The sequence below is a fragment of the Cynocephalus volans genome, chromosome 5 (assembly GCF_027409185.1).
Source record: "Cynocephalus volans isolate mCynVol1 chromosome 5, mCynVol1.pri, whole genome shotgun sequence".
NCBI lineage: Eukaryota > Metazoa > Chordata > Mammalia > Dermoptera > Cynocephalidae > Cynocephalus > Cynocephalus volans.
This window is the reverse complement of record NC_084464.1, coordinates 133,278,121-133,305,607: the sequence shown is the minus strand read 5'-3', so window position 1 is coordinate 133,305,607 and position 27,487 is coordinate 133,278,121. Positions and strand designations below refer to the sequence as shown.

General features: G+C 38.2%; 1 protein-coding gene and 1 long non-coding RNA gene across 3 annotated transcripts in view; one reads left to right on the top strand and one right to left on the bottom strand.

The window, feature by feature from the left end:
* Nucleotides 1-13,992: 13,992 nt before the first annotated feature.
* On the top strand, nt 13,993-26,443 carry LOC134378030 (vascular non-inflammatory molecule 3-like). The gene is made up of 7 exons (XM_063096942.1): nt 13,993-14,205; nt 14,319-14,449; nt 17,877-18,069; nt 23,196-23,487; nt 24,257-24,630; nt 25,471-25,644; nt 26,315-26,443. The coding sequence occupies exons 1-7, from the start codon at nt 13,993-13,995 to the stop codon at nt 26,441-26,443; spliced, it is 1,506 nt and encodes a 501-aa protein (XP_062953012.1).
* The window catches only part of LOC134378034 (uncharacterized), a 34,777-nt gene continuing 30,951 nt past the window's right edge, over nt 23,662-27,487 (bottom strand). The window contains exons 2-3 of one of the 2 annotated variants that reach the window (XR_010023603.1): nt 25,504-25,627; nt 23,662-24,480 (exon numbers count right to left, since the gene is read on the bottom strand). This is a non-coding gene — a long non-coding RNA (uncharacterized LOC134378034). Of the gene's footprint in view, nt 24,481-25,381; nt 25,628-27,487 lie in introns of those variants that run through there. The other variant, XR_010023602.1, reaches the window with a different exon arrangement.

Below are 27,487 nucleotides of genomic sequence, written 5' to 3'. Positions count from 1 at the left end.
ATGGAACATTTCAGATTTGCTGAGTTTTGTTTGAGGAAGTCAGATGTTGTGTAGTTGTTTTGCTGTTCCTGTTGAGACTCTTGAGCAATGATGTTTCACTTGCAGAAGTTTAGGTGTTGACTGGAAGTCTGCAGCTGACCTTAAACCCATTGGTTTGAGTAAGGTACAAGGAAGGAGCTTCTAAAAGAATCTAAGGGACAGTTTTTCCTTTGATTCAAGCTTAGAGCTTTCAGCTGAGCCTCAATTCATTAAAAAACAAAAAATGAAAGCATCAAGTTCCAAAGGAAATAAAGAGCACTTAGGCTCAATTGTAAAATTGCTTGCACCGCAACATTTTAACCCATCTGTCCACAGTTGTTTCACATGCAAATTTTATTTTACCAGACAACCTAAGCATAGTCTGATTTGGTCTTAATTTAGGGAAATGCATCTGAGGGAAAAGCTCTCTAGTTTTTAGTCTAACGTCAAAGTCCGGTTTCACCGATAACCAACCATCTTTTGTCTCACTTTCAAATTTTGTGTTAGTTCTCACATCCCCTGTGGTTCTCTCTGGAGGCAGTAAACAATGCTCTAGATATTATCTGTAATATACTCACAGCCTACCCTGAAATTACCACTGCCCCTACTTTCTGCTCTTATTCTTTCTTTGCATTTTGACCTGTTCTCGTGGTATTAGCTCATTTTGTCTACACATGTGATTTCCAGTGACATTCTTTCTTTTTGACCTCTTTCCTAAATTCTGTTTATTCTGACAATCTCTCCTAGACAGATGATAATATTCTAAAAGAAACTCGAAGGTGGATGTCTGCTTAGGTAAATATGGTTATCACACACACACACATACACACACACATGCATGCACTCTCAGTCGACCACAGCTACTTCTAATAAAGGCATTCCTGCAAAGACAATTGGATGTAGAAACAGTGACAACCATGGAGGATTTCTTGAGCATGCAGCTGGAGACAGAAAGTACTTGGAATGGGAAAGAAGATATTTCACCATCTTCTTAGAAAATTTTCAGGCCACTTGAAGATAAGTCAAAAGAGAAAAATAGTGAGGGTGAAATGGACAATTTCAATGTACTTGTTTTTAAGAGTCTTATGACATCTTATTTTATGTAAAGGTAAATTGAACACATTTATTACATTTATTTTATGTAAATGTGAATTGAACAACCCTGGTGACAGCTTTGATCAGTTATAAGCCTTTGCTTTTCTGCTCCTCTATGCACTTCTCATTTTGCATCTCCAAAAGTTAATTTTTTCCAAAATACTGTACCCTTCATCTATTCCTACTGAACTCTTGAATTTCAGTCCATTAGCTGGAGACTCAGGATTTCTTATACTAAGGTTATTATACATTATAATTGAAATTTTTGATATCATAATTAATAAATAATGAAAACATTCTGGGAAATTGCTAATTATAAGACTCATATGCATTGTTTGATGATAAGGTCCCTAGCAGAGTCACTGATTTTTTTTTTTTTTTTACCATTTATGAACAAAGAAAAAAGAGGCAGAAAAGGAGAACAATACTCTTTTTTATGATAAAGAAAAATGATAACTTTATATGTCTTTTAGAATTAGAAGTACAAATTTCAAATATAGTTATCCATGATGGCTAGTGCGCCAAAAAGTGTTTATATGTTAAAAGAAGACATAACAGACATATCTGAAGTCCAGAAGGCTTAAATGGGGGTTTTCATAGACAACTTTATGAGGACACTCCCTGGTTACCAATTATCGAACAGGATTTTACTTGCAATGTTTTTGGCATCCTACCTTAGTAGATATATTTCAATGGTTTTGTTGTTAGGGTTTTCATCACTTTATTCACCTGTATTTAGCCTGCCCTTACCTATAATTAAGAGGTTGACAATAGCAACTTCACGGTTACAGATAAGGTTCCATTTGCTAGAACTGAATCAGAAAAGGCAGAGCTAAAGAAATCTAAGATTTAATTTAAAATATAGGAAATGGTATATTTTAAAGAAAAACCTAAAATATTTTATTTCTACAAGAATTTATATCCATTATAAATTCTTACAACCCTCATGGCATTGGTATTAGTAACCTTATTTTACAGACAAGGACACTAAAGTTCAGGGATCAATGAGTTCTCGAAGGTCAAAACAACCAATAAGTAGAGAACTACTTACTAACTTATTATTTGACCTCATCCCAACTGACTCAAAACCCCGGCATGCATCTAAGAAACAATACTGCCTACAGACAAGTGGAAAACAGCTGCTTTTGTGCCCTGAGGAGCCCTTACACTTCATTCTTGGAAAAATCATCACATTTGATATATTTACCACTAAACTGAGCTTCTTCAGGACAGAAATCATGTTTACTCATCTTTGATGTATTTCTAATGTATAGCTCAGTGTCTGGAAAAATAGTGCTTGAATGAACTGAAAAAATGGCTAAGAACAGAGAAAAAGAGGCACTGCCCAGAATGGGTGTTGGCTCTGTATTTGGGACATGATAATTCTGTAGATCCTACTGGGTGAAATAAAAATCTTTTATTGTTCAGATCACACCTCCAATATGACCATGGATCGATTTAAATTTAAGCATCTTAGTGATATGTGGAGTATTATTGGTGAATTAGTGAGAGCATTGTCATTTGGAGATGACATGTAAGAAATTGTTACAATCACTCCTGCTGGGAGACGTGTAATATGAACATACAATCAACCATACAAAAAAAGAAGTAGGAAGCATGTAGTTGGAGGTCAGACATGTGCCTTATTGTAAAGTCCCAACTTGTGCCTCATAAACATATCACTGATTTGGAAGGAATCCAGATGTATTGGAAAAGGTGATAGAGTAATAGCATAAGAAGTTAAGTGGAAGAACAAAAGATGTAAGAAGAAATGAAAAAGGTATAAGGACAATAGACATTAAGGAGCCTGAGGATCTTCAAAATGAGAGTTGTTCTGCCTTCATTGAGTTGATTCTCCCAGAAAGAAGGTAAAAATGATCAAGGGAGTCAGGAGTTATACTCAAACTTTTTTTTTTAATGTGCATACCTATGGGGTGCAATGCTGATTTTTGATAATTGTGTAGAATGTGTGGTGGTTAGATCAGTATAGTTAGCTTATTCGTCATTACAATACATAGTCATTCTTTGTCTCTGTTGACCAATTCCTCATTAGTCCCCCTCCCTCCCCGTCCCCTCCCCTTTTCCACTTTGGTTTTCCAAAAGTTCAACGTGTTGCTGTAATTGTTGTTTCTTTCTTTCTCTCTGTCTCTTTTTGTTGTTCATTTGTTTACTTATGGATTCAGCTCCCAGTTATAAGTAAGAACATGTGGTATTTCTCTTTCTGCACCTGGGTTGTTTCACTTAGAATAATTTTCTCCAGTCTCATCCACGTTGCTGCAAATGGTACAATCTCATTCTTTTTTACGGCTGATCGGAAACTTTTATAGCTTCCTGCAGTGTCTGTTGTTTCTCTCTGCCAGGATTCCTCTCCCCTTCTTTCTCAAAGGCAACTCATTACATGTGGTTTGGTTGGGGATCATGCCTCCTGGCTCCAGGGTGTGTGTATGGCCCAGGTCTGCCAATCACAGACCAGACTTGCTGGGCCCAAGAACTGCAGGGCTGAGCACATGTCTGAAGACAGGTCAGTGAGAGTCCTCCCTGGGACTTTCGATTGAACAACTGGAAGAGAAGCATTCTCTTCTGTGAGGGCACAAGAGACGATTAAATCTGGGGCCCCTAGGAGCCAACTTCAAGGCAAATTGGAAAGAGTCTATGTCCAAGGTTTAGGACAAAAGAGATCAGAGCCAGTGAGCAATGAAGACATCATTTAAGCACCTGGATCCAGCCAGGTAAAACCAGTATTCTACTGGACTTTCCAGTTCTGTGAGCCAAGGGGTGTCATTTTGTTTACTCAATTGCTTAGAGTTGGGTTACCGTCACTTGGACATATGCACTTCCTTGTTTATCACCCTGATCCAATTCCACATAGTGAGTTGCTCACAACCTCTAAATGCAAAGGGCCTTCCTGCTTTTCTTCAGGAGGGGGCTGTTTTAAAGGCTTGGTACCACTCCTCTGCTAGTATTGGTCATTATAACCTCAAAAAACGGGGTGGGCAGCAGTAGCTCCATAGAGGACAATGCATAGCTTTTGTCCTACGGAGTTAAAGAGAGGAGGGAAGCTGTACTGGACCAAAAGGAAGAGCCTGACTCAGATTTAGAAATATCAAAGCCTGGTGGAGTTTCCTTATGAAGCATTCCCTTATGAAAAAACAAATGCATATCCCAAGTTATTTTTTAAAAATTAATGCAAATGTTTCTGACACACAGAAACTTATAGGTGATTGCATAACACACTCGCTCACGTACCCACTGCCCAGCTTATGCAATAAGACATCAGGAACAGAGCAGAAGCCTCTTGTGCCCCACTCCCCTCCATTGAATTTTCCCCCTTTCTTTGTCTCCTTCACAGTCAGGACATCACTGTCCTAAGATTTTCATGGATCGTTCCCATGGCTTCTTGGTACTTTACTACATATGTACATGTCCCTATTTAGTGCTATTTTGCATGTTTTTGAAATTTGTATATATGGTAAATTATACATATTCTTCATATTTTCTATGTTTATACTCAGCACTCTGAACTTAACCCACGTGAATAAGCATTGCTCTATATCCTCCATTTTCCCTGTTGTATGGTGCACAGTTTTATGGATGTGCTGATTATTAAGCTCTGGTCCCTCAGCTCCAAACTCACCCTAATCCTTGGGTAAACAAATGATGTTCTAACAAAGAAAATGTAGAAGCATTCCACCGTGATGCGATGTGGACACAGGCATGCTGTAATGGTCTCTCACCCAGCCACCTTCTTTGTGATGCCACCACTGGGACTAGGCAAACATGTTTTTCCTTTGCCGGCTGGATTCCTGTGAAGTTCTGCCAATAGGGTTCACTAGAGGGATACTGAAAGTTGGAAGAAGAAAGGGACCTGCTCCTGTTTGCTCACCTATCGGCATCTTCCTGAAATTAGTTATTGTACTTAGCAGCAGCAGTTTGTTCCAGTAGTAATTACCTCTAGTTTCCATTTTTTTCCCACCCTCTCAGAACCAGGATCATTGCTCTTTTTCAAAAGTACCAGTACCAACCGGTACCTCCTCAAGAAGGGTGCTGGAACCAGCACAGGGATGGGCATGAGAGCGGGGAGGCCAATGGCAGGGAAAGGGGGTGTTCCACAGATCATGCTGTATAATGAACCAGATTAGTCTGACATGTCCAGAGAGACATTGTCAAGATTAGGTGCTGAAAAGGGTGGGTGGATTGGAAGGACTCAAGAGTACTGAAAAGGAAACCTGAAATTTAGCTCCATAGCTATCGCAAGGAGCCTGGCTTCCACAGGCATTGAGTTTGGGGGTCTTAGCCCAGGACAATCCCCTGTGGTATCCCCCTGTCTCTCCTGTCCTGTCCCTGTCAGCCTCTGCCCTGGGTGAATCGGTGTTGGACTCTGGCTGAACACTTTGGTGTCCTCATCCACTGGAAATGAGCCAGTCTCTTTTGCAAGGTCCTTCTGATTGACAGGACATTTTGTTGAAAACAAGCACCTTGGTAACTAAAACCCTTTAAATAGAGATTAAGTTACTGTAAAAGCTTGGGTTTATTTTTGTAGAGTGTAATGGCTAACAATTAGAACACAGCAATGGGGCTTCTCTGTTGGAGTAATGTAAGTTATAATTACAAATAAACATGAAAACCTTTTTTTTACAAAAACAAGCAAACAAACAAAATAGTAGCACCTCAAGAGGTTTGAGTTCCAGCTCCATGGGAGCCCTCTGATGATCTGAGCTGTTGGCAGCAGCTGGAGAGCTCCCTTCCTTTGATGTCTGAGCCTTAGCTCCACAGGGTCCTCTGGCAAGTTTCTAGCTTCTCACACTGTCTTCTTCTTTGTTGGCTGACACTAGAAGTGGTAGCTGCTTCCTGCAGTTACTATCTCTGCATTACTCCAGTGTTCCTTCTTTGCCCTTAATTCATCAAACACTTAGTCAGCCAAATCTTTACATTAAATTTTCTTAAAATAGTTGGTGTGGATTCTGTTTTCCTGGCTTCCTCTTGCCTGAGATAGTGATTAAAGCATTATTTGTTTGTTCAAGCTCCTACTGATGAATGTGGTGAGCATGGGCAGGCCTTCTGTATGGAAATCATGGGTAAACAGATGATGTTCTAACAAAGAAAACATAGAAGCATTCAACCATGACACCCAGGCATGTTGTCGTGATCTCTCAACCAGCCATCAGGTAAAAGGCAGCCTGCCCATTGTGGGACTTTCTCTGAGGCGGTATGTTCTTCACTCCACGATGGCTACAAAAGTCATGAACTTAGCATCTGCCTCTGTGAAAACACAGGTTTGGTGGCCTTTTACATCCGTGAACGCATACCCTGTGGTGCTTATGTGATTTGTCAGTAATGAGCTGAACCAAGAAGCAATCTTCGCTGATTCTGAGTCATCAGTTTTAATGATAATTTGTCCCTGGACCTGGATTTGTGCTTTGGTCCAGTTCAACAGATGTTTAGATTTTCTACTTTTCTGATTATTTGTTTATTATAATTATTGTTACTATTATTTCCTATTATAAATAGAGCTTCTTTGAGCATCTTCGTATGCATTTCTTTGTGCATCTTAAGAAGTTAGAAGACTTCGGGGATGCCTCTTAGATGTCAGGCAAGCCCAGTGCTGGGCAGTGAGGATGAATAAAACAAAAGTTCTGTTTCTTAAAGATCTCAGTATAGAGGAGGAGACCGAGCGTCACCAACACCATCATCATTACCACTCATTGTCATAGAAACCAAATACCGAGCATTTAGAATATGCCTCACACTGTGCTAAGCATTTTCAAGCCTTTCATTTAATATAATAAAGTCATAGATTACGCTAGTGTTGTGATCAATGCAAGGACCAGGAATAGATCAATTCTACCTTGGAAAGCTAGGAAAATGTCATAGGCCAGCTGACTGAATTAATCAAGGCATTCTAGGTGGAGTCAGTCATGAATACAAAGACATAGAAGAACAGCATGCTTCAAGCAGAATCCAACTTATTGGGGAAGAGGAGAATGCAGGGAGGAAGGACAGGACAGACAGTGTAAAAAAAATGAGACTGGAGAGATAGGCAAGGGCCAAATGACTGAAGCACAAGCAAAGTCTGGACTTCATCCTAAAGCTGAGAGAGGGAGACCCATTGAAAAGTTTTAGACTCAAGTAGCCATGAGGGACTAAAGAGTTAAAATAAATAAATAAATTTGACGGTGACTTGGAGGATAGAGTGGAAAGGGAAATTCAAAAGGCAGATGGCCAAGAATAAGATAATTGTAATCATCCTTTCATGGTAGTGGAGACAGGAGAGCCCCTGGGAACATGCTTGAGAAAGAGCAAAAAGGTCAACACACCTGGAGCTGAGTGAACTCAGGGAAGAGTAGCAGGAGTTGTTGTTAGAAGTAATAAGAGGCCAGATCCTAGTGGGCCCTGCAGGCATTGTAAGAACCTGGCCTTTTGACATTGTTGGGGGGGAGGGGGGGAGGGAGAAGGGAGGGAGGTTTTGGTGATGGGGAGCAATAATCAGCCACAATGTATATCGACAAAATAAAACTTAAAAAAAAAAAAAAAAAAAAAAAAAGAAAGGGCTGCTCTATTCTCTTCACTAGAAAAATGAAGAGAATTGACACAATCTGACAAGCTGCAGGAACTTTCAAGCAGTGTGACATTTTAAACCAGATCAGTAAAGAAAATACCTAATTATTCCCATAACTGTCAAATGAGTACAGCAGCCACTCTAAACAGTGGTGAATAAGATCAATCTGAGAGCAAACAGGATCCATTAAACTGCTCGCATAATTCAATGTCCTGTAGAAATTTTTTTTCTTCCTTTTTTACTCTTCTTATGTATTGAAAGAGGTTTACTTTCTATCTTATCACCTCTTATGCACTGCACCTCTCCTTATGTCCAAGCCACTTTTGCCAAGACACTACCGTGCACTAACACATACACATACACGCTCACTCACTCTGGTTTTGATAACTCACAATGATAAAAGTCACAGTTGCTTTCTATTTCATAAGCTAAAGTGTTCTACCTAGATCTGTCATTTTTAATAAAAGCAGCAGGAGAATATTGCAGTCCATAATACATTTCATTTATTTACTTATATTTACTATAGTTATAGTTATTATATTATAGAATTTATGCATTGCTGTGGAGCATTTATTATACCTTTGATTCTACCATCACAATTCTCCTTTTGCTTTTATTCAAATTTGCTTAATGTTGTACTAATTTCTGACTGAAATGTGATATTTCTATAATTTTCTATGAAGTCTGTCAGTTCTTTTTCTCTCAGGTGGTGTCATTTCTTCCAACAAGGACCATTACTTTATTTAACGAGTCTGTTTTTTAAATGGGCATAAATTACTGTGATACCCTAAATCTATTTTTAGCTCTCAGAGTATAAAATTAATGACATATGCCGTGATTGGGTTACATTTTCTACAAGTGAACTCTGGGTGATCCAGCCAACATCTAATTCATTTGGCAGACTCTAGGGTTTTTTCCCCCTTAAAGTCAGCAACCATGTTGTTATCAATGATATTTCTAAAATACAAATATAATCATGTTATTACTGTCTTTATAAATTAAAAATAAACTCTCCATAACCCAGAAAAAAAAAAAAAAGAACTTGGCCTTTTACTCTGAGCACAGTAGGATGCCATTGAGAGGTTTTGAGCAACGACTGACACAATTAGTCTTCCATTTTTACTGGATCTTCTAACTGCTGTTGTGCAATAGTAGAAGAAGTAGTACAAAAACCAGGTGGGAGCATTTTGGAATAATCCAGGCTAGAGATGATGGTGGCTTGGACCACAGTGTAGTCGTGAAAGAACACCTGATTGAATACGCGTAGGGTGAAAGAGAAAGAGCCTGAACACCTAGAAGATTAGAGAAGCCATTAACTGAGATCTGAAAGACTCCAGGTGAAAGAGCATCAGGAGGAGAAGGTCAGAAGTTCCGATTTGTTTGTGTTGGTTTGAGATGCCTTTATATACCTAAGTGGAGATTGTGAGTAGACTGTTGCTGAACACCAGAGTCTGGAGCTCAGGGGAGAGAGGTCTGAGCTAGAGATAGAAATGTGTGAGTCATCATAATGTAGGTGGCATCTAAAGTTGTGAAATGGATGAAATCACCTAGGGAGCCAGTGTAGAAAGGAACAGAAGACTTCCAAGAATTGGGCCCTAGGAGAACTGGATATCGATATGCAGGAGAATGAAACTAGACCCATACCTTTCACCATACACTAAAGTCAACTCAAAATGGATTAAAGAATTAAATATACACCCTGAAACAATAAAACTTCTTAAAGAAAATATAGGAGAAACACTTCAGGAAGTAGGACTAGACACAGACTTCATGAATATGACCCCAAAAGCATGGGCAACCAAAGGAAAAATAAACAAATAGGATTATATCAAACTAAAGAGCTTCTGCACAGCAAAAGAAACAATTAACAGAATTAAAAGACAACCAACAGAGTGGGAGAAAATATTTGCAAAATATACATCTGACAAAGGATTAATATCCAAAATATATAAGGAACTCAAACAACTTTACAAGAAAAAAACAAGCAACCTAATTAAAAAATGGGCAAAAGAGCTAAGTAGGCATTTCTCTAAGGAAGATATACAAATGGCCAACAGATATATGAAAAAATGCTCAACATCACTCAGCATCCGGGAAATGCAAATCAAAACTACACTGAGATACCATCTCACCCCAGTTAGGATGGCTAAAATCCAAAAGACTCTGAACAATAAATGCTGGCGAGGTTGCGGAGAAAAAGGAACTCTCGTACATAGTTGGTGGGACTGCAAAATGGTGCCGCCTCTATGGAAAATGGTATGGAGGTTCCTCAAACAATTGCAGATAGATCTACCATATGACCCAGCTATCCCACTGCTGGGAATATACCCAGAGGAATGAAAATCATCAAGTCGAAGGTATACCTATTCCCCAATGTTCATCGCAGCACTCTTTGCAATAGCCAAGAGTTGGAACCAGCCCAAATGTCCATCATCGGATGAGTGGATACAGAAAATGTGGTATATCTACACAATGGAATACTACTCAGCTATAAAAACGAATGAAATACTGCCATTTGCAACAACATGGATGGACCTTGAGAGAATTATATTAAGTGAAACAAGTCAGGCACAGAAAGAGAAATACCACATGTTCTCACTTATTGGTGGGAGCTAAAAATAAATAAATAAATTCACACACACACACACAAAAAAAAAAAACCGGGGGGGGGGGGAAGACACAACAATTACAATTCCTTGAAGTTGACATGACAAGCGTAACAGAAAGGACATTGTTGGGTGGGAGGGGGGAGAGGGAGGAGGGAGGGAAGTTTCAGTAATGGGCCATGATAGTCAACCACATTGTATATTGACAAAATAAAATTTTTAAAAAATAATAATAATAAATAAAATTTTAAAAAAAAAAGAATTGGGCCCTACGGCATACCGGTGTTTAGAAGTCAGCAATGATGAGAAGGAACCAGGGGAAAATAAAAGAAGCCCACAAAAACAAAACAAATACAAAAACCAAAAAGGAGGAAGGAAAACCAGGGGATTATGGGAAGAAAGTGCATCAAGAATGCGACAGTGGCAGCCATGTCAAATTCTGCTAAGATGTCAAGTAAGGTGGAGCTGAGAATTGACCATTGGATTTAGTCATGTGGAGATCAACGGTAACCTTGACAGGGCAGTGAAGTCAGGGGGTAAAATCCTGTTGAGAGGAAAAGAATTGAGAGAGGGAGTATACACAACCCTGTGTAGGAATTCTGTTGTAAAATGGAGCTGGGAGATGGGAGAGGAACTGGAAGATGATGTCAGACTGTGAGTTTTTTCTTTTCAAGGTAGGAAATATAACAGGATATTTGTAGTTTATTGTATCCAACAGAGAGAGAAGAATTGAAGCACTAAGAGAGAACTTCTAGAGCAATGTCCTCGGGATCCAGCACAGAAGGATAGGGGATAGACTTAGATAGGGGCACGGCAGTCATTTGCAGTAAAGGGAGGGGAGGCTGGCAGGTGGGTTGATGCTTGGTGGGAATGCGTGGAGGTTTCTATCGAGTTGAATAAACAGTCCTGGAGTTCAGGATGGAGGTTGGAGCTAAAGATATAGAATAGTTATCAGTTGGTAGAAAGTAGTTGAACGTATAAAGCAGAAAAGGATCTGCTGTGGGGGAGAGAGGGCAGAGGAAGGATTGGAAGACAATTAACAACAATGTGACTACTGACCATAAGTGTATTAACAGTTCAGAGAAAGGAGTAGAAACAGGACTGGAGAGTTAAGGAACTTGAGCCAGAAGGGTGGGATTTGGTGAGGAATCATTCCAGGATCATGTTAAAATGTGGCAAGGAGAGTGATTTTAGCTAAGAACAGGAATGATGAAAGGCTCTGAGTGTCTGCCTTAATTTGATATACACTTGAATAACATCTTAATTGATGAAACCAATGGTGAAGGAAACTTAAATGGTTTATAGTATTGATTGCAGCTTAGGGTGGGAGGAGTGGGGTCAGAGAAACCAATGGATGGTCTGTAAGACTAATTTTTTCTCACATAGTCAGGACGGGAATGGAGAGGAGGTTTTACAATGAATATAGGAAATAAACACTTGGGGAGAGCCAATAATTCTTAGAGGTTTTCTTCCAGAGTCTTTTCTCCCCTTTAAAAATTTGTCCCTTACATATTTAAAGCAGAATTATATTTATTTTAATGCAAAACATCAGACTCTAAACTTCCTAACCCCACAATAATTTCAAACTGTCATTTAGATTATAAACAAAAATTAAAAACAAAAACAAACAAAAAAGAAAACCAAAAAACCCCACAAATACCATGTTTCAAATAATTTATTTCTGCCATCCTGATTCTTTATACATGTATGAAGCAAAGGCATTACTAACCACATTTGGTAACAAGATATTGAATCCAAGTTTCTTCTGATTTCAACATAATAAAAAATGGGTACATTTTCTGGAATTAAGGACTGGGAGAATGAAGGGGAATTCCCATGTGTTTCCTTCTGATCTATTCAGAAAGTCAAGTGAACCAAGACCAGAGTTAGAATTTCAACTCGAAATATAAAAATATTTTTCTTCTTCTCATCACAAAGCAATACACCTGTCCTTACAAAGTTTTCTTTTTGTCCTCAGATATTTTTTCTGAAGTGAATTTATGTCTGAAGGAAATCATTTCAGGGCATGAAGACACATAAAAACACACCAGGGGATCTGGGAGAAGACATATTTGGATAATAGAAAAGGTTATTGGAACTGAGGGATGTTGAACTGTAGGATTGAACCAAACAAAAAAGACACACATCTTCAAAACCTACAAGTTTCCCTAGATCAGGTGAGAGATAAGAATAAGAAAGAATCCTAAGAGAGAGAGAACCATCATTAATGATTCTAGAACAGAAGATTTAAACCTTAAAATAAACTCTTTACATTTTAAATCAACTTGTATTCAAATAGGGGGCTTCAATTCAAAACTAGGGCAGGAAATTGAGTTTAACAAATCAGAAAACATTTACAGAGCTTAGCACAGTATAAAATTTCATAAGAGCAGCAGAGAATTGTAACGTGGCCCCTGCTCTTAAGGAACTTAGAAGGATGGTATGTCTAAAAAAAAAAAATAAAAGAATTAAGAGAGAATTTAGAGTTCTTTGAATTATCTAATAGTCATATGGAAGCAGGATTGGAGTTACTGTTTTACGCTGTAGAAGATAAACAAAGTAAACTGCATGTCAACACAAAAAAAGAATGTTAGATTTGCAATGTTCAAACATGGAACTAGGTAATTTATAAGGAAACAATATCTATTGCTTACATTTTTGGAGTCTGGGAAGTCCAAAGTCCAGGGAACACATTTGGTGAGGGCCTTGTCCTGGTGGTGACTACAGAAACTCCGGTTATCACATGGTGAATTTAGTGAAGCAAAAAGATAGAGACTCTCACTTGCTCTCATTTTAAAACCTTCAGAACCTTGCATATGAACTAGGACATGGCCTTACAATGTGATCGCCTCTTCAAGGCCCCACCTTTCAATGATCATAGTAGGATTTCCCACCCTCTAAATACAGCCACAGTGGAGGCCAAGTTTCTAATACCTGGAACTTTGGAGGACACAATTTAAGCTTTAATGAGATTGGCGGGGGCAGGGGGAAGGCAGGGAGCATTCAGTCCATAGCACATGTTATAATCTGTCTATGTATTATGAAGTGTTCAGCTAAAGTTTCAATATTTCAGACCATTAGGCAGTTTTTCCAAGAGAAATTGTCAACCATGGTTTCTGCCAATATCCTCTAATACTGCAAAAATTGTGCCCAATCTTTAGCAAGTATATATCTTTCATGAACAATTGTGCCCAATCTTTAGCATATGTATATATATCCCCTCCTGTGTCATTTTGCGACCTCAGTTAAAACTAAGGCTTGTCTTACTCTCTGTTTTGTGTCTGTCACAGCCATGTATATAAATTCTCAACAAATTGTTGCTGTTGTGGCTCCCTTTTAGAACAGTTCAATATTGGCCCTATTAATGGAAGTATGGGCTTACCAAGAATATATATTTTATTAAAGGAATAGAGTTCAACTGCCAGCGTGTTTTGGATGGAAGTGGATTCATCTGGTAGGCTGGTTAATTCTGCTTTTAGAGTTGGCTTTTCCTCTGAACAGTGTCAACAATAGCACTGCACATTTGAGTCAATGCAGTTATGCACTTCTGGCTGTCAGTTTTCTTGCACAACATCCTTTCTCAGTGCTGTGTTGTGCAATACATTCATGAGAAAATATAAACAGCAGTCTCTGGCAGGGATTTAATGTAAAAGTTTTTCCAGTTATACAAAATATAAGAATCTGAGTTTGTTTTTCAAAGATCACTAAATTTTAGTAATGATTATATCACATTTTCCAAAATGTGTGGCCATTTCTGCCCTCTTTGTCCTGAGTGTTGGTGCACTGGATACTTTTATTGCTGCAGTGTATGAGCATGCTGTTATCTTACCAAACAGAACAGAAACACCTGTTTCAAAAGAAGAAGCTTTATTCCTGATGAACAAGAATATAGATGTTTTGGAGAAAGCAGTCAAGCTGGCAGCCAAGCAGGTATTGCCTTTTATGTACTGGCTGGGACATTAAAAAGGAGATTTGCAACTTGGTAAAAGTGTGGGTATTTGGAATTTTCAAGAAACTTTCTCGCTCCTATTTCTTTTGAGCAGGGTGCACATATCATTGTGACACCAGAAGATGGAATCTATGGTTGGGTATTCACCAGGGAGAGCATTTACCCTTATCTGGAGGATATACCAGACTCTGAAGTGAACTGGATTCCATGTAGAGATCCTCAAAGGTAATGTCTTTAATTCTTGAACAAAACATTGTGATATAGAAAAATACCAGTAGCAAGTTCACTAAGCCTGAGTAGTAATTTTGATGACAAATAGTCTATGGCATTGGACTTAGATGCTTCTAAAGTTTCATGATGTGTGTCATCTGGCATGTCTCTTGCTTGACAAGTGCCTTGAGATAATAATGACTGTTTAGTTATTTGTTGCAGTTTTCTTTAAAGAATTGCCTGTTTATATACAAAATTTATATTAAATGTATTTCATTGGCTTTCAATAATGTGGTAAAGTTGTAATATCTAGGACCGATGTTCCCAAATACAAGTAAGTCGGTTCATCCATAAATACCTGCCTCCTCATAGGAATGTTAAAAAAGATGAGAGAGTCTATGTTTCCAAAGAGTTTTGCTATCACTGTCATTTACAATGTAATCAATATGGTGAATGGAAATTACACAGGACTTGAAAAAGTACGCATTGTTTCTGAAACCACATTTTACCAACTCCTAGCTGATTGATGTGGGGCATGTAACCTAAATGCTTGACATTTCTGTTTATTTATCTGTAAAATAGAGTGTGTTAGTCTATTTTTATGTCACTATAACAGAATACTTGAAACTGGGTAATTTATAAAGAACAGAAGTTTATTTGGCTTAAGATTCTGGGACAGCTGCATCTGGCACAGGCCTCAGGCTGCTATTACTTGTGGTGGAAAATGGCAGAGCAGCCTGCAGGTGCAAGATCACAAGGCGAGAGGAAGCAAGAGAGAGAGGGGGGAGATGCCAGGGTCCTTTAAACAACCAGCTCTCACAGGAACTAAAAAAATGAGAACTCGCTCACTGCCTGCTCCTCCCAAGGGAGGGTATTAATGTATTCATAAGGGATCCATCACCTATGACCCAAACAGCTCCAAACGCTGATACATTGGGGATCAGAGTTCAACATGAGCTTTGTGGGGGACACCGTACCCAAACTCTGTCACAGAGATAACAAAATTTTCTCTCACAGAGTAGACATAAGTGTCTTACAGAGTAGACATAAAAGTCAAATACACATGGAATCTGTGCACTGTAGTGCTCTCTCCAATGTTAGCTGTCACTACTACCTTTTTTTTTTTTTTTAACAGAAGGATCTGAGTCTGAACTTTGGTTTCTGTCCCTAGAGAAATTTTAGTAATTATTAGTAGCTGTAGCTTAGGCATAACTTTCTTAAAGGAAATATGTATAATAAATAAGATAGATCTATGAAATAGATTACTTTAGGTGCAGGTAACTGTAAAAAAAAAGTACATACTTTTTAAAAGTTCATATGTAATTCCTTAAGTTAAATGATGAAACTGATGCATTAAAGAAGTAATTTAATTTGCAAATTTAGATTTGCATGCACCTGTTTAGAACTACATGCATTGTGCAAAAAGAGGAGCTTCTTTAATAATTCTGACCAGATGATATTGACTGGAAAGGCAAGTCCAATGCTACAACATTCGAGTTTTGCTATGTGAATCAAGCCTTATCCTGGGATTTTCACCGCTGGCAAAATATTCTCTAAATGTTGCATGGTCTGTGTTTACAGAAACCGTGTAACTATGACTCAACATCTACTTGCTTATAAGGCTTTTTCCAGAATAGAAAAGAATCATTATTTGCTGTAATTCGAGAGGCTTATACTAAAATATACTCTGTTTGGCAGGGCTGATAAAATTGATTTTCCTAGGGAAAAGATATTCATAAACCTGATAATTAGCCTTAGATGAATTACTTTAAATTGAAGGTAAGTGATTGGTGAAACTTTTACATTATGCAGTCTTACAGACACTTATTCAAATGGCAAACTTTCTGTGTTATAGAAAGGAGATAATCCAGTATTTAATATAATGGTAATATTGGATAGAAAGTCACAGTTTCTTCCCTAGTCACATTTATCCCTGAAAGAAATAACAGAGGGCCATGTAGTCATCCTTGTGTGTTTAAATACTATTTAGAATGCTAAAATGTCAAGCACTTCCATGGGCTTTTTTCATGAGAAACTAATAAGAAAAACTGAAGAACCTGAATTACTTGGCCAAGAAAAGAAAAACTAAACAAAGTACATGATAGACTTGTTGAAGATCTTAATGAATATGAATATTGATAGTATTTCCCTGTTTTTCCGAAGGAAAAAAAGATCTAAATCAGTAGATTATTAATCTGTCCTTTTTATTCAAAGATTAGCTCAACATCAGAGCAGAGGGGCTGAAAGATATGGAGAGAATCTGAACAACCTCTGAAAGCAATAAAGCCGTCACTACCTTGGGTTGCCTTTGTATAAGTACAAAACCCAAAATAACCATTTTTTAATTTATCAAGCACTCACTTGGTCCCAGGAGCTGTACCTGGTATACTATGCACATTATCTCACTCACTTTACGTAGTAAGTGTCACTATTTGCATTTTAAATATGAGGCAGAAGAAAGGAGTTTTTAGGTCTCATAATTGGTAATTAGATGGCTGAAATTAAAATAACCATTTCCAATAAGCCATGCTAACTGAATGGACTCTGAGGACTTGGATGTGCTGTATTACACTGATATTTTCGGTGACTAGTGAATCCATTTATTTGACAGTCTGGGCTGGTTGGTTAAAAGTTTTTATCTTATTTTCTGCTGAAATCTTCCTGCTTATGACTTCCTTTCATCTATATTCCGTACTCTATAGAACGTTCACATACATGATCCATCTCCTTCTAATTAAACCCTTGAAATCTTTGAAGCCAGCTGTCATCTTGTCACATTCCCTTCTTATTTCTAGGATAAATATCCCCAACGTGGATGGATTTGGCATTACATTGAAAACAATTTCATGTCTGTACGTATCTCAGGATTTTTCATGAAGGCCCGTGAGGCAGAAAGGAAGCTGTTACGTGCATCTGACAGATGAGGAGAGTAAGCCTGCCATCAAAGTGCTTGTTTGTTTGTTTCTATTCCCACTACATAATGTCACATTTGTTCTCTAGAGAGGATGATCTACATGGGACCAACTGTTTACTGCCACCTGGCATTTGTGCTTCCAGCCACACATCATATCAGCAAATTTGTAAGATTACGGCTTGAATTACAGAAACAGTCCTCCCCATTAGAAGATTCTGCCAAATTTCGAGCCCTTCATTGACCTTCCTGGGAGTTCTTTATAAGAGAAAACATTGCTTCTTCCCCTCCTCCTCTTCCCCTTCCCTCTTTTCTGTGCTTCTGTCTTGCACTGCTGTTTGGAGCCTGGCATATTTCAATAGGTCAGCTTTCATAAAGATGAGCACTCTGCTGCACGTTGAGTTTTTGGCCCTTTTCTGTTGATTCTTGACCTAGGGGTTATTGTGTTACAGGTAACAGCCAAATAAAATATCTCTTTGGTATTTTAGAAATCACTAAAATATAAGTTTGAGGCAATATCTGTTAAATTAGGTTTGGCTACACACCAGTGCAAGAAAGACTCAGCTGCCTGGCCAAGGACAACTCCATCTATGTTGTGGCAAATATTGGGGACAAGAAGCCATGCAATGCCAGTGACCCTCAATGTCCTCCCGATGGTCGTTACCAATACAACACGGATGTGGTGTTTGATTCTGAGGGTAGGCTGGTGGCACGCTACCATAAGGTGAGAATTACATGTGCTTTAGTTAAATTTGATTTACTTCTTCTGCTTGTTTGTAGTATGTATGTATGTTTGTTTGTTGAACACTAGGGAGAGAACTGTTGTAACTGTGTCTCTTAATTGTTATATTCTAGTTGAAAAGGGAATTTACTTTAATCCCATGAAAGAGTTCTGAGTTTGATTTAGTTATAAAACAGAATATGGCAGAATATTAAAATGAATGTGATAATAACTTCACAAAGACTTTAGTATTCTCTGAGAAAGGAGACATGCTTTGTTTCATCTATAATTTAATACCAGAGTTAGTTTTTTGGCCCAATTTGTTAACATTTCATACTAAGCCACCAATTATTCCATGAAGATTTTTTTTGATTGCAATGAAACAAAGCCCTAACTGAAATTGGCTTTTTAAAAAGGTGGGGGGATTCCCTTGCTTATGTACCTGAAAAAATATATATCCTAGAACGAATAGGTCTTGTTTCAAATGCCGTCTGTCCCTGAGAGGTTCAAAAGGTTCATCTATCCTTCCAGCTCTCATAGACCTTTGTTATAGCTTTTTCTCAAGGAAACTCTACTTTGGGTAGTATGGACATTTTCACAATGTTAATTCTTCCAATCCAAGAGCATGGGGTATCTTTCCATCTTCTTGTGTTCTCTTTAATTTCTCTCAACAGTGGTTTATAGTTCTCTTCGTAGAGATTTTTCACATCCTTGGTCAGCTTTATTCCTAAGCATTTTTTTTTTTTTTTTGGTGGCTATTGTAAATGGGTTAGCTTTCTTGATTTCTTTTTATGCATGTTCAGTGTTGGAGTATAGAAATGCTACTGATTTTGGGGTGTTGATTTTGTATCCTGCAACTTTGCTGAAATCATTTATGAACTCTAGGAGTTTTTTTTTTTATAGAAGCTTTAGGCTGTTCAATATATAGGATCATATCATCCACAAAAAGGGACAGCGTGACTTCATCCTTTCCAATCTGGATGCCCTTTATTTCCTTCTCTTCTCTGATTGCTCTGGCTAGTAATTCCAATACTATGTTGAATAGGAGTGGTGAGAGTGGGCATCCTTGTATAGTTCCTGTTTTTTAAGGGAAAAGCTTTTAGCTTTTGCCCATTCAGGATGATATTGGCAGTGGACTTAACATATATGACTTTAATAATGCTGAGATACTTTCCATCTATTCCTAACTTGTAGAGAGTCTTTATCATGAAATGATGTTGAATTTTGTTAAATGCTTTTTCAGCATCAATAGAGATGATCATGTGGTTTTGTCTTTGCTTTTATTAATGTGGTGTATCACATTTATTGATTTGCATATGTTGAACCAATCTTGCATCCCTAGGATGAATCGCACTTAATCGTGGTGTATAATTTTCTGTATGTGTTGCTGTATTCTGTTAGCTAGTATTTTATTGAGGATTTTTGCATCTATATTCATCAACGATATTGGGCTGTAGTTTTCTATTTTTGATGTATCTTTTTCTGGTTTTGGTATCAGGGTAATGTTTGCCTCATAGAATGAATTTGGGAGAATGGTCTCTGTTTCAATCTTTTGAAACAGTTTGTAGAGAATTGGTATCAGTTCTTCTTTGAAGATTTGGTAGAACTCTGCAGTGAACCCACCCGGTCCTGTGCTTTTCTTTGTTGGGAACCTTCTGATAAAAGCTTCAGTCTCTTTTATTGCTATTGATCTGTTCAGATATTCTATATCTTCTTGGTTCAGTTTTGGTAATTTGTATGCATCCAGAAATTTATCCATTTCCTCCAGATTTTCAAATTTGCTGGCATATAGATGTTTATAGTAGTCTCAAATGATTCCTTGCATTTCTGAGGTCTCAGTTGTAATGTCACCTTTTTCATTTCTAATTTTTGTTATTTGGGTCTTCTCTCTTCTTTTCTTAGTTAATCTTGCTAAAGGTTTGTCGATTTAATTTATCTTTTCAAAAAACCAACCTTTTGTTTCATTGATCTTTGGTATTGTTTTTCGAGATATAGCTTTTGCAGTATCCCACAGGGTTTGGTAAGATGTGTCATTATTTTCATTAGTTTCAAGAAATTTTTTGATTTTCTGTTTAATTTCTTCTTGGACCCACATGTCATTAAGTAGAATGTTGTTTAATTTCCATGTGTTTGTATAATTTTCAGAGTTTTGTTTATTATTGATTTCTAATTTTAACCCAATGTGATCAGAAAAAAATACATGGAATAATTCCAATTTTTTTGAATTTGTTAAGACTTGCTTTGTGACCTAACATGTGGTTTATCCTGGAGAATGTTCCATGTGCTGATGAGAAGAATGACGTTGTTGGATGGAGTGTTCTGTAGATATCTGCCAAGTCCATCTGGCTTAAAGTATTGTTTAGATCTTGTGTTTCTCTGCTTATTTTTGCCTAGATGATCTGTCCAATATTGAGAGTGAGTGTTCAGGTCCCCTGCTATTATGGTATTAGTGTCTATCTCATTCTTTAGGTCTATAGCATTTGCTTTATAAATCTGGCTGTTCTGATGTTGGGTGTGTATATATTTATGATTGTTATGTCTTCTAGTTGAATAAATCCTTTTATCATTATATAATGGCCTTCTTTATCTCTTTTTATGGTTTTTGGTTTAAAGTCTATTTTATCTGATATAAGAATAGCTACTCCAGCTTGTTTTTCATTTCTATTTTCACGATATATCTTTTTCCATCCTTTCACTCTTAGTCTATGTGTGTCTTTACGGGCCAAGTGAGTCTCTTGAAGACAGCATATTGTTGGGTCCATCTTTTTAATCCAGTCAGTCAGTCTGTGTCTTTTGAGTGGAGAATTTAATCCCTTTACATTTAGAGTTATTATCGAAAGGTGTTGAGTTACTCTAGCATTTTACTGATTTTTGTTTAGATGTCTTAAGTATCTTTTGTTCCTTTCTTTCTAATTTTCTGTTTGTCTTCTGTATTTGTTGGTTTCTTTGGCTGATAAACTATTTTTTTTCTCTTTTGTTAGCATTTTTGTTTTGCTGGTAGGTATTGTTCTTTCTTGCATATTCATGGCAGTGATGATTGCTTTTGTGGTATCAAACCCAGTACTTCCTTGAGAATTTCTTGTAGGCTGGTCGTGTGGTAATGAACTCCCATAGTTTTTGTTTGAGAAATATACTATTTGTCCTTTATTTCAGAAGGATAGCCCTGCTGGGTAAAGTATTCTTGGCTGGCAATTTTTGTCCTTCAGTGTTGTGAATATATCATCCCATTCTTTTCTGGCTTTTAGGGTTTCTGATGAAAAGTCTGATGTTATTCTGATTGGGGCTCCCTTTTAGGTGGCTTGCTGCTTCTCTCTTGCAGCTTTTAAGATTCTCCCTTTGTCTTTGAGTTTTGTCAGTTTGATTATCTCATGTCTTGGAGAGGACCTTTTTGGGTTGAATGTGTTTGGTGATCTTTGGGCTTTCTGAATCTGGAGATCTGTGACTTTCCCTATACCTGGAAAATTTTCTGCTATTATTTCATTGAATATGTTTTCAGTGCCACTTCCTTTTTACTCCCCTTCTGGAATACCCATGATTTGGATATTTGAGCACTTAAGGTTGTCAGTTGTCTCTCTTAGATTCTCTTCAATTTTTTGGACTCTTTTTTCTTTTATCTGGTCTACCTGTGATAATTCAAACAGCCTCTCTACAAGGTCAGAAATTCTCTCTTCTGCTTGTTCAAGTCTGCTGGTTAAACTCTCTGTTGTGCTTTTTATTTCACTGAATGAATTCTTCAGCTCTACAATCTCAGTTACATTCTTTTTCCAGGCATTGATTTCTTTGTACATTTCTTCTTTCAGATCCTGTGTATTTTTTCTCATTTCATTGTGTTGTTTAACTGAGTTTTCTTGTATCTCATCTAGTTTCCTTGCAATAGTTACTCTAAATTCCTTGTCTGTCATTTCAAAGACTTCCTGTTCTATAGGATCTAGTGCTTGAGAGTTATTAATTTCCTTTGGTGGTGATGTACTTTCTTGATTTTTCATATTGCTGGTATCTTTCCTTTGGTGTTTTGTTATTGTGGCCAGGGGTATCACAGTCCACTTGTTTCACCCTGATGTCTGGCTTGGATCCTGAAGAGACTGCTGCTTCTGGGCAGCAGAAACCAGCCTGGGCCAGAAGTCCCACTCAGCCTGCTTTCTCTGGATGGGCTGGCTCAAGGTATGGGAGGCTTGAGGCTAAGTCTCTCCCAGTGGCAGGACTGCCTGGGCCAGAAGTCCCACTCAGCCTGCCTTCTCTGGATGGGCTGGCTCAAGGTATGGGAGGCTTGAGGCTAAGTCTCTCCCAGTGGCAGGACTGCCTGGGCCAGAAGTCCCACTTGGCCTGCCTTCTCTGGATGGGCTGGCTCAAGGTGTGGGAGGCTTGAAGCTAAGTCTCTCCCAGTGGCAGGACAGCCTGGGCCAGAAGTTCTGCCCCACCTGCCTTCTCTGGCTCAGCTGGCTCCGGGTGTGGCGGCTCAGAGCCTGTTAAGTCACTCTCAGAGGTGGGGATGGACTGACTGGACCAGAAGTCCCACCCTGCCTGCCTTCTCTGGCCTGGCAGGCTTGAGGTGTGTGCGCCCAGAAGCTCTAAAGTCTCTCTCCAGAATGGGGAACAACCTGATTTGGCACCCCACAGCCGGCGGCTCCCGTCTGATCCAGTGCAGATCTCGGGTCCTCTGTCACTGCTCCTCAATAGCTGCAAATTGGTCGCTCTGTGGGAGAGAGCGACACCAGGAACCGACTACTCCGCCATCTTGACTGGAACCAACAAAGTTTATTTTATGAAGATATGTTAGAGGTCACATGGGCAGTGCTGTTGATTTTTAAAGAATACAGGGAAAAAAAGTCTGAAAATTTTAAGATTCGAGATTTCAACCTGTGATTTCAAGATAGAAATATTCACATTTTAATTATCATTTGTAGATATGATTTCATTAATTGGTTGTGGAAAAATGAAGTTTATTGATTAATGTCACAGTAAGAAAACTCATACATAATGCCATAGTGAGCACAATTTATGCAAATTTATGTGTAACAGTTTTAAACACACTTGTCAATGCACATAGGAGGAAAGATTTTATGGGGATTGATCACATCTCTTTAGCACTTTTCTTATTAATTTTCCCTTTCTTTGCTTTTTGTTAACAGTACAATCTTTTTGCACCTGAAATTCAATTTGATTTCCCCAAAACATCAGAAGTTGAGACTTTTGACACTCCCTTTGGGAAGTTTGGAATTTTCACTTGCTTTGACATTTTTTCTCATGACCCAGCTGTGGTGGTGGTGGACAAGTTTCAAGTCGACAGTGTTATCTACCCCACAGCGTGGTACAACACGCTGCCCCTTCTCTCGGCTGTTCCATTCCATTCTGCATGGGCCAGAGCCATGGGAGTCAATCTGCTTGCTGCAAATACCCACAACACCAGCATGCACATGACAGGTAACTCATGCTGGTCATGCACCAATTGGCAGTGACAGTCTGAGGAAGTCTTCATTGATTTTCAAGCCATATTTTTCTTTAATGATTTTCTTATTAATGCTAATATCACAAAATTAATAGTAGCATGAGTTTCTGCTTGAGAAACATCATCCTTGTGAGCAAAGGAGGTGAAAGTTATTATCTCAGTTTTACATGAAGGGAAATTGGAGATAGAGAGAAGTCAAGTCACATAAAAATCAAAGCCAGATCTAAGGAACTTCTCAGCCAGCATCCATCAGTAATATTGAAGTATATCTTGTTGTTGAGATGAGAAAATCACTTCAGACTTAATCAGGTTTTCAGAGTTTATCCTTTATCATATCCATGTTCAAAGTAATGCAAGCTCCCCTCCTTACTGCTTTGTAAATCATTGATGCAGGTGAAGAATCTCAAACACAAATAAATTCAGTAGGTCAGTGGAGAGCTAAAATTATTCTTCATGTTTGGGGAATTTTCTCATTTGTTGTTAAGTTGGCTTAAAAATGATTAAAGTAAAAAAAGAAAAGAAAAAAAAGAGAAGCCCTTCACATCTAATGATAATTTCAGTACAAACAATACTTTATGGAGGACACGGAGTCAAATCAGACCTTATAGCAATGTAACAGCTGTCTCTTAAACTATTTTGAAAATGCTTATGCTTTAATAACTTTAATTTCACACGGGAATAAATCTATTGGTTTGTCACCATAAAAAAGTTGAAACCAATGTTTGTGTTTCTTGTTGCCTGTAGGGAGTGGTATCTATGCCCCAGAAGCAGTCAAGGTATATCACTATGACATGGAAACAGAGAGTGGTCAGCTGATGCTCTCAGAATTGAAGTCTCGGCCTCGCCGTGAACCCACCTATCCTGCAGTTGTTGACTGGGGTGCATATGCTGAAAGTATGAAGCCATTCTCGTCTGAGCAGTCACATTTTCCAGGGCTGATTTATTTTGATGAGTTCACCTTCACCGAGCTTAAGAGAAACACAGGAAATTACACAGTGTGCCAGAAAGACCTGTGTTGTCACTTGACTTACAAGATGTCTGAGAAGCGAACAGATGAGGTCTATGCACTAGGTGCTTTTGATGGACTGCACACAGTAGAAGGCCAATATTACTTACAGGTAGAAATGCTTAAATGTGTTAGAATGATCTTATTATTAGTTTTTCTTTTAGGTCAGCATTGCTTTTCTTTAAAAATTGTGTTGGATTCTGTTAATTGGTATAATGTTATGTTTATCATTGAATTCCTTGCCCCTCCCCAAGCACTTTATTTGTTCAGTCCCAGAAAGAACAGAATTAGTTCTCTTGGATGTAAGGTAAAAATATAAAGCACTTTTGTTAACTCTCAGCAGGCCAGGGTCAAGTTTAAAAAGATGCAACTTCTGTGTATTCTCTTTTTTCATAAGGTTACTTTATAGCAGTGTTTTTCTTTTTTTTTTTTTTTTTTTTTTTTTGGTCTTTTTCGTGACCAGCACTCAGCCAGTGAGTGCACCGGCCAGTCCCATATAGGATCCGAACCCGCGACGGGAGTGTCGCCGCGCTCCCAGCGCTGCACTCTCCCGAGTGCGCCACGGGATCGGCCTATAGCAGTGTTTTTCAAACCATCTTCAACTGAAGTCCAGAGTAAGAAGGATATTTTACCTCATGACAATATACCTAAGTGGATGTGAGACTGAGTTATTTAACTGAAACAGTTTATGAAATCATTCAAATTAGAATTAGAAATAGCTACAATCATACGCAATGCATTCTGATTTTTAAAATTCTAGTCTATTCCATTTGGCTTTATTTTTTAAAAAAGAGCAAATCCTAACCCACTAAATTGATTTTATGAATCATTAATAAGTTGTAACCTGCAGTTTGAAAAAAAAGTTTGAGGCAACTTAAATATTCCTTTATTCTTTGAAATTGTATTATTTAGCTGAGTTTTCTGACTACTTCTCTTTTCTTTTCCTACGTAGGTGTGCACATTACTGAAGTGTCAAACCACTGACCTGAGAACTTGTGGGCAGCCAGTGGGGTCAGTTTTTACCAAGTTTGAAGAATTCTCCCTCAGTGGCACATTTGGAACCAGTTATGTTTTCCCGCAGCTCATTCTAAGTGGGAGTCAGCTTGCCCCTGAAAGACATTATGAGGTAGGAGGTTTTCAGGATGATAAAGTTATTTGAACAGATGTGGTAGAGTGGCATAGAGAGAATTTTTTAAACAATGAGACAGTATTGCAAGGTCGTGGCTCACATTCTACAAGAGATGCTTTAAAAACATGCGGAAACTATGACATGAAACACAAGTTGTGGTTCTAGATTGTCTTGAGGCAGTGATGGAGAATTTTCCTACATAAATGTGATGTTGAGATCCAAGGCAACAGTGAACACATTGAGAAATTAAGATAAAGATATTGACTGCTGATTAGGGCAACTCATGTTCCTTTCCTTTGCAAGGTATGGAAGATTCAAGTAAAGTATATTAAATAATGCATCCACAAATTATTTTATGGGTATGTTATTTTGAGAAGTTAGTGTAATGACAGTATAAATTAATACTTTGTATAGTGTTTCCCTAGTTTAAAGAACACTTTCTTATACACTATCTTATTTGTACATCTGTGCAATAGATTTATTTGCTGCACTTTCACCCAAAGTCCCTCTGTGATTAGACCTGAAACATGAATCTGGGTCTTTTGACACCGTATACTATGTGCTTTTTGCTATTCTGCACTGCTTTAGGAGTGATGTTGCTGGAGCAGACCTCTGTGCTGGAGACCAGGCTCTGCATTGGAATTAATTCTTTGCTTTCTTTGATCAGGTTTCAAGAGATGGACGTCTAAGGGGCCGAAGTGGAGCCCCTTTGCCTGTCTTAGTTATGGCTCTGTATGGAAGAGTGTTTGAGAAGGACCCTCCACGCTTAGGGCAGGGACCTGGGAAATTGCAATGATCTTCTTCACCAGGGTCCTTTCGGGATTAGCCTGGCACAGAGAGGGAGAAAAAAAAAGAAAGCCCTTGTTGTCTGTTTAGAAGAGATGTCATAAAGTTAGTGAAACAATGATTAAATTTAAGAAAATTTGAAAAGCAATGGGTGTGTCTGCAAATTTTACATTTTGCATATGTGGTATAGCACAAAGTCATTTGTGGAAGCTGCATTCGTCTTCCATGTATGTGCATTTAAGTATATATAAGTATGTATATGTATAGTGGAACTTATATTTAAATGGGAGGAGGGCTTAGAAAAATTTTTTTGCAGTAACTACTCTAAGAAATGCAAATGTTGTTTCCAAAATGTGATGGTTTATTTTATGTCAGTTTGACTGAGCCCTGGGATGCCCTGATAGTTGGTTAAACATTGTTTCTGTGTGTATCTGTGAGAGTATTTCTGGAAGAGATTAGCAGTTGAATTAGTGAACTGAATAAAGGAGATGGCCCTCCCCAACATCTGTGGGTATCACCCAATCCCTTGAGGGCCTGATTGAAACAAAAAAGCAGAGGAAGGTTGAATTCATTTTCTGCCTGATTGCTTGAGCTGGGACATAAATCTCCTGTCCTCAGTGCTCCTGGTTCTCAGGTCTTCATACCTGGATTGTTATCCACACCACCAGCTCACTGGTTCTCAGGCCTTCGAATTACCTCACTGGCTTTCCTGCATCTATAGCTTGCAGATGGCAGATTGTAGGATTTCTCAGCCTCCATAATTGTGTGATCTTATAATATATATTATATATGTATATGTGTACATATATATATATGCCATTGGTTCTGTTTCTCTGGAGGACCCTAATAACTAATATACTTCATTTGTAAATATAGGGAGAACTTGAATATGCAGAAAGTATTTGATTCCAGTCAATTATGATACAGGAAGTCAGAGCACAAGGGCATCTTCTTCAGTAATTATGTTTTTTAGGGGGGCAGCCGGTCGGTAAAGTAATTGTGAATAACTTTTTAGCTAATTAAAATTATTACATTATCTCCTTATCATAACCTA

Bases quoted from the DNA above. Each gene is read 5' to 3' on its own strand.
- LOC134378030 (XM_063096942.1), top strand. From the start codon at position 13,993: ATGATTATATCACATTTTCCAAAATGTGTGGCCATTTCTGCCCTCTTT. The intron at 18,070-23,195 runs GTGAGAATTACA...TTTTGTTAACAG, and splicing joins TGGTGGCACGCTACCATAAG to TACAATCTTTTTGCACCTGA. The intron at 25,645-26,314 runs GTAGGAGGTTTT...TTCTTTGATCAG, and splicing joins CCCCTGAAAGACATTATGAG to GTTTCAAGAGATGGACGTCT.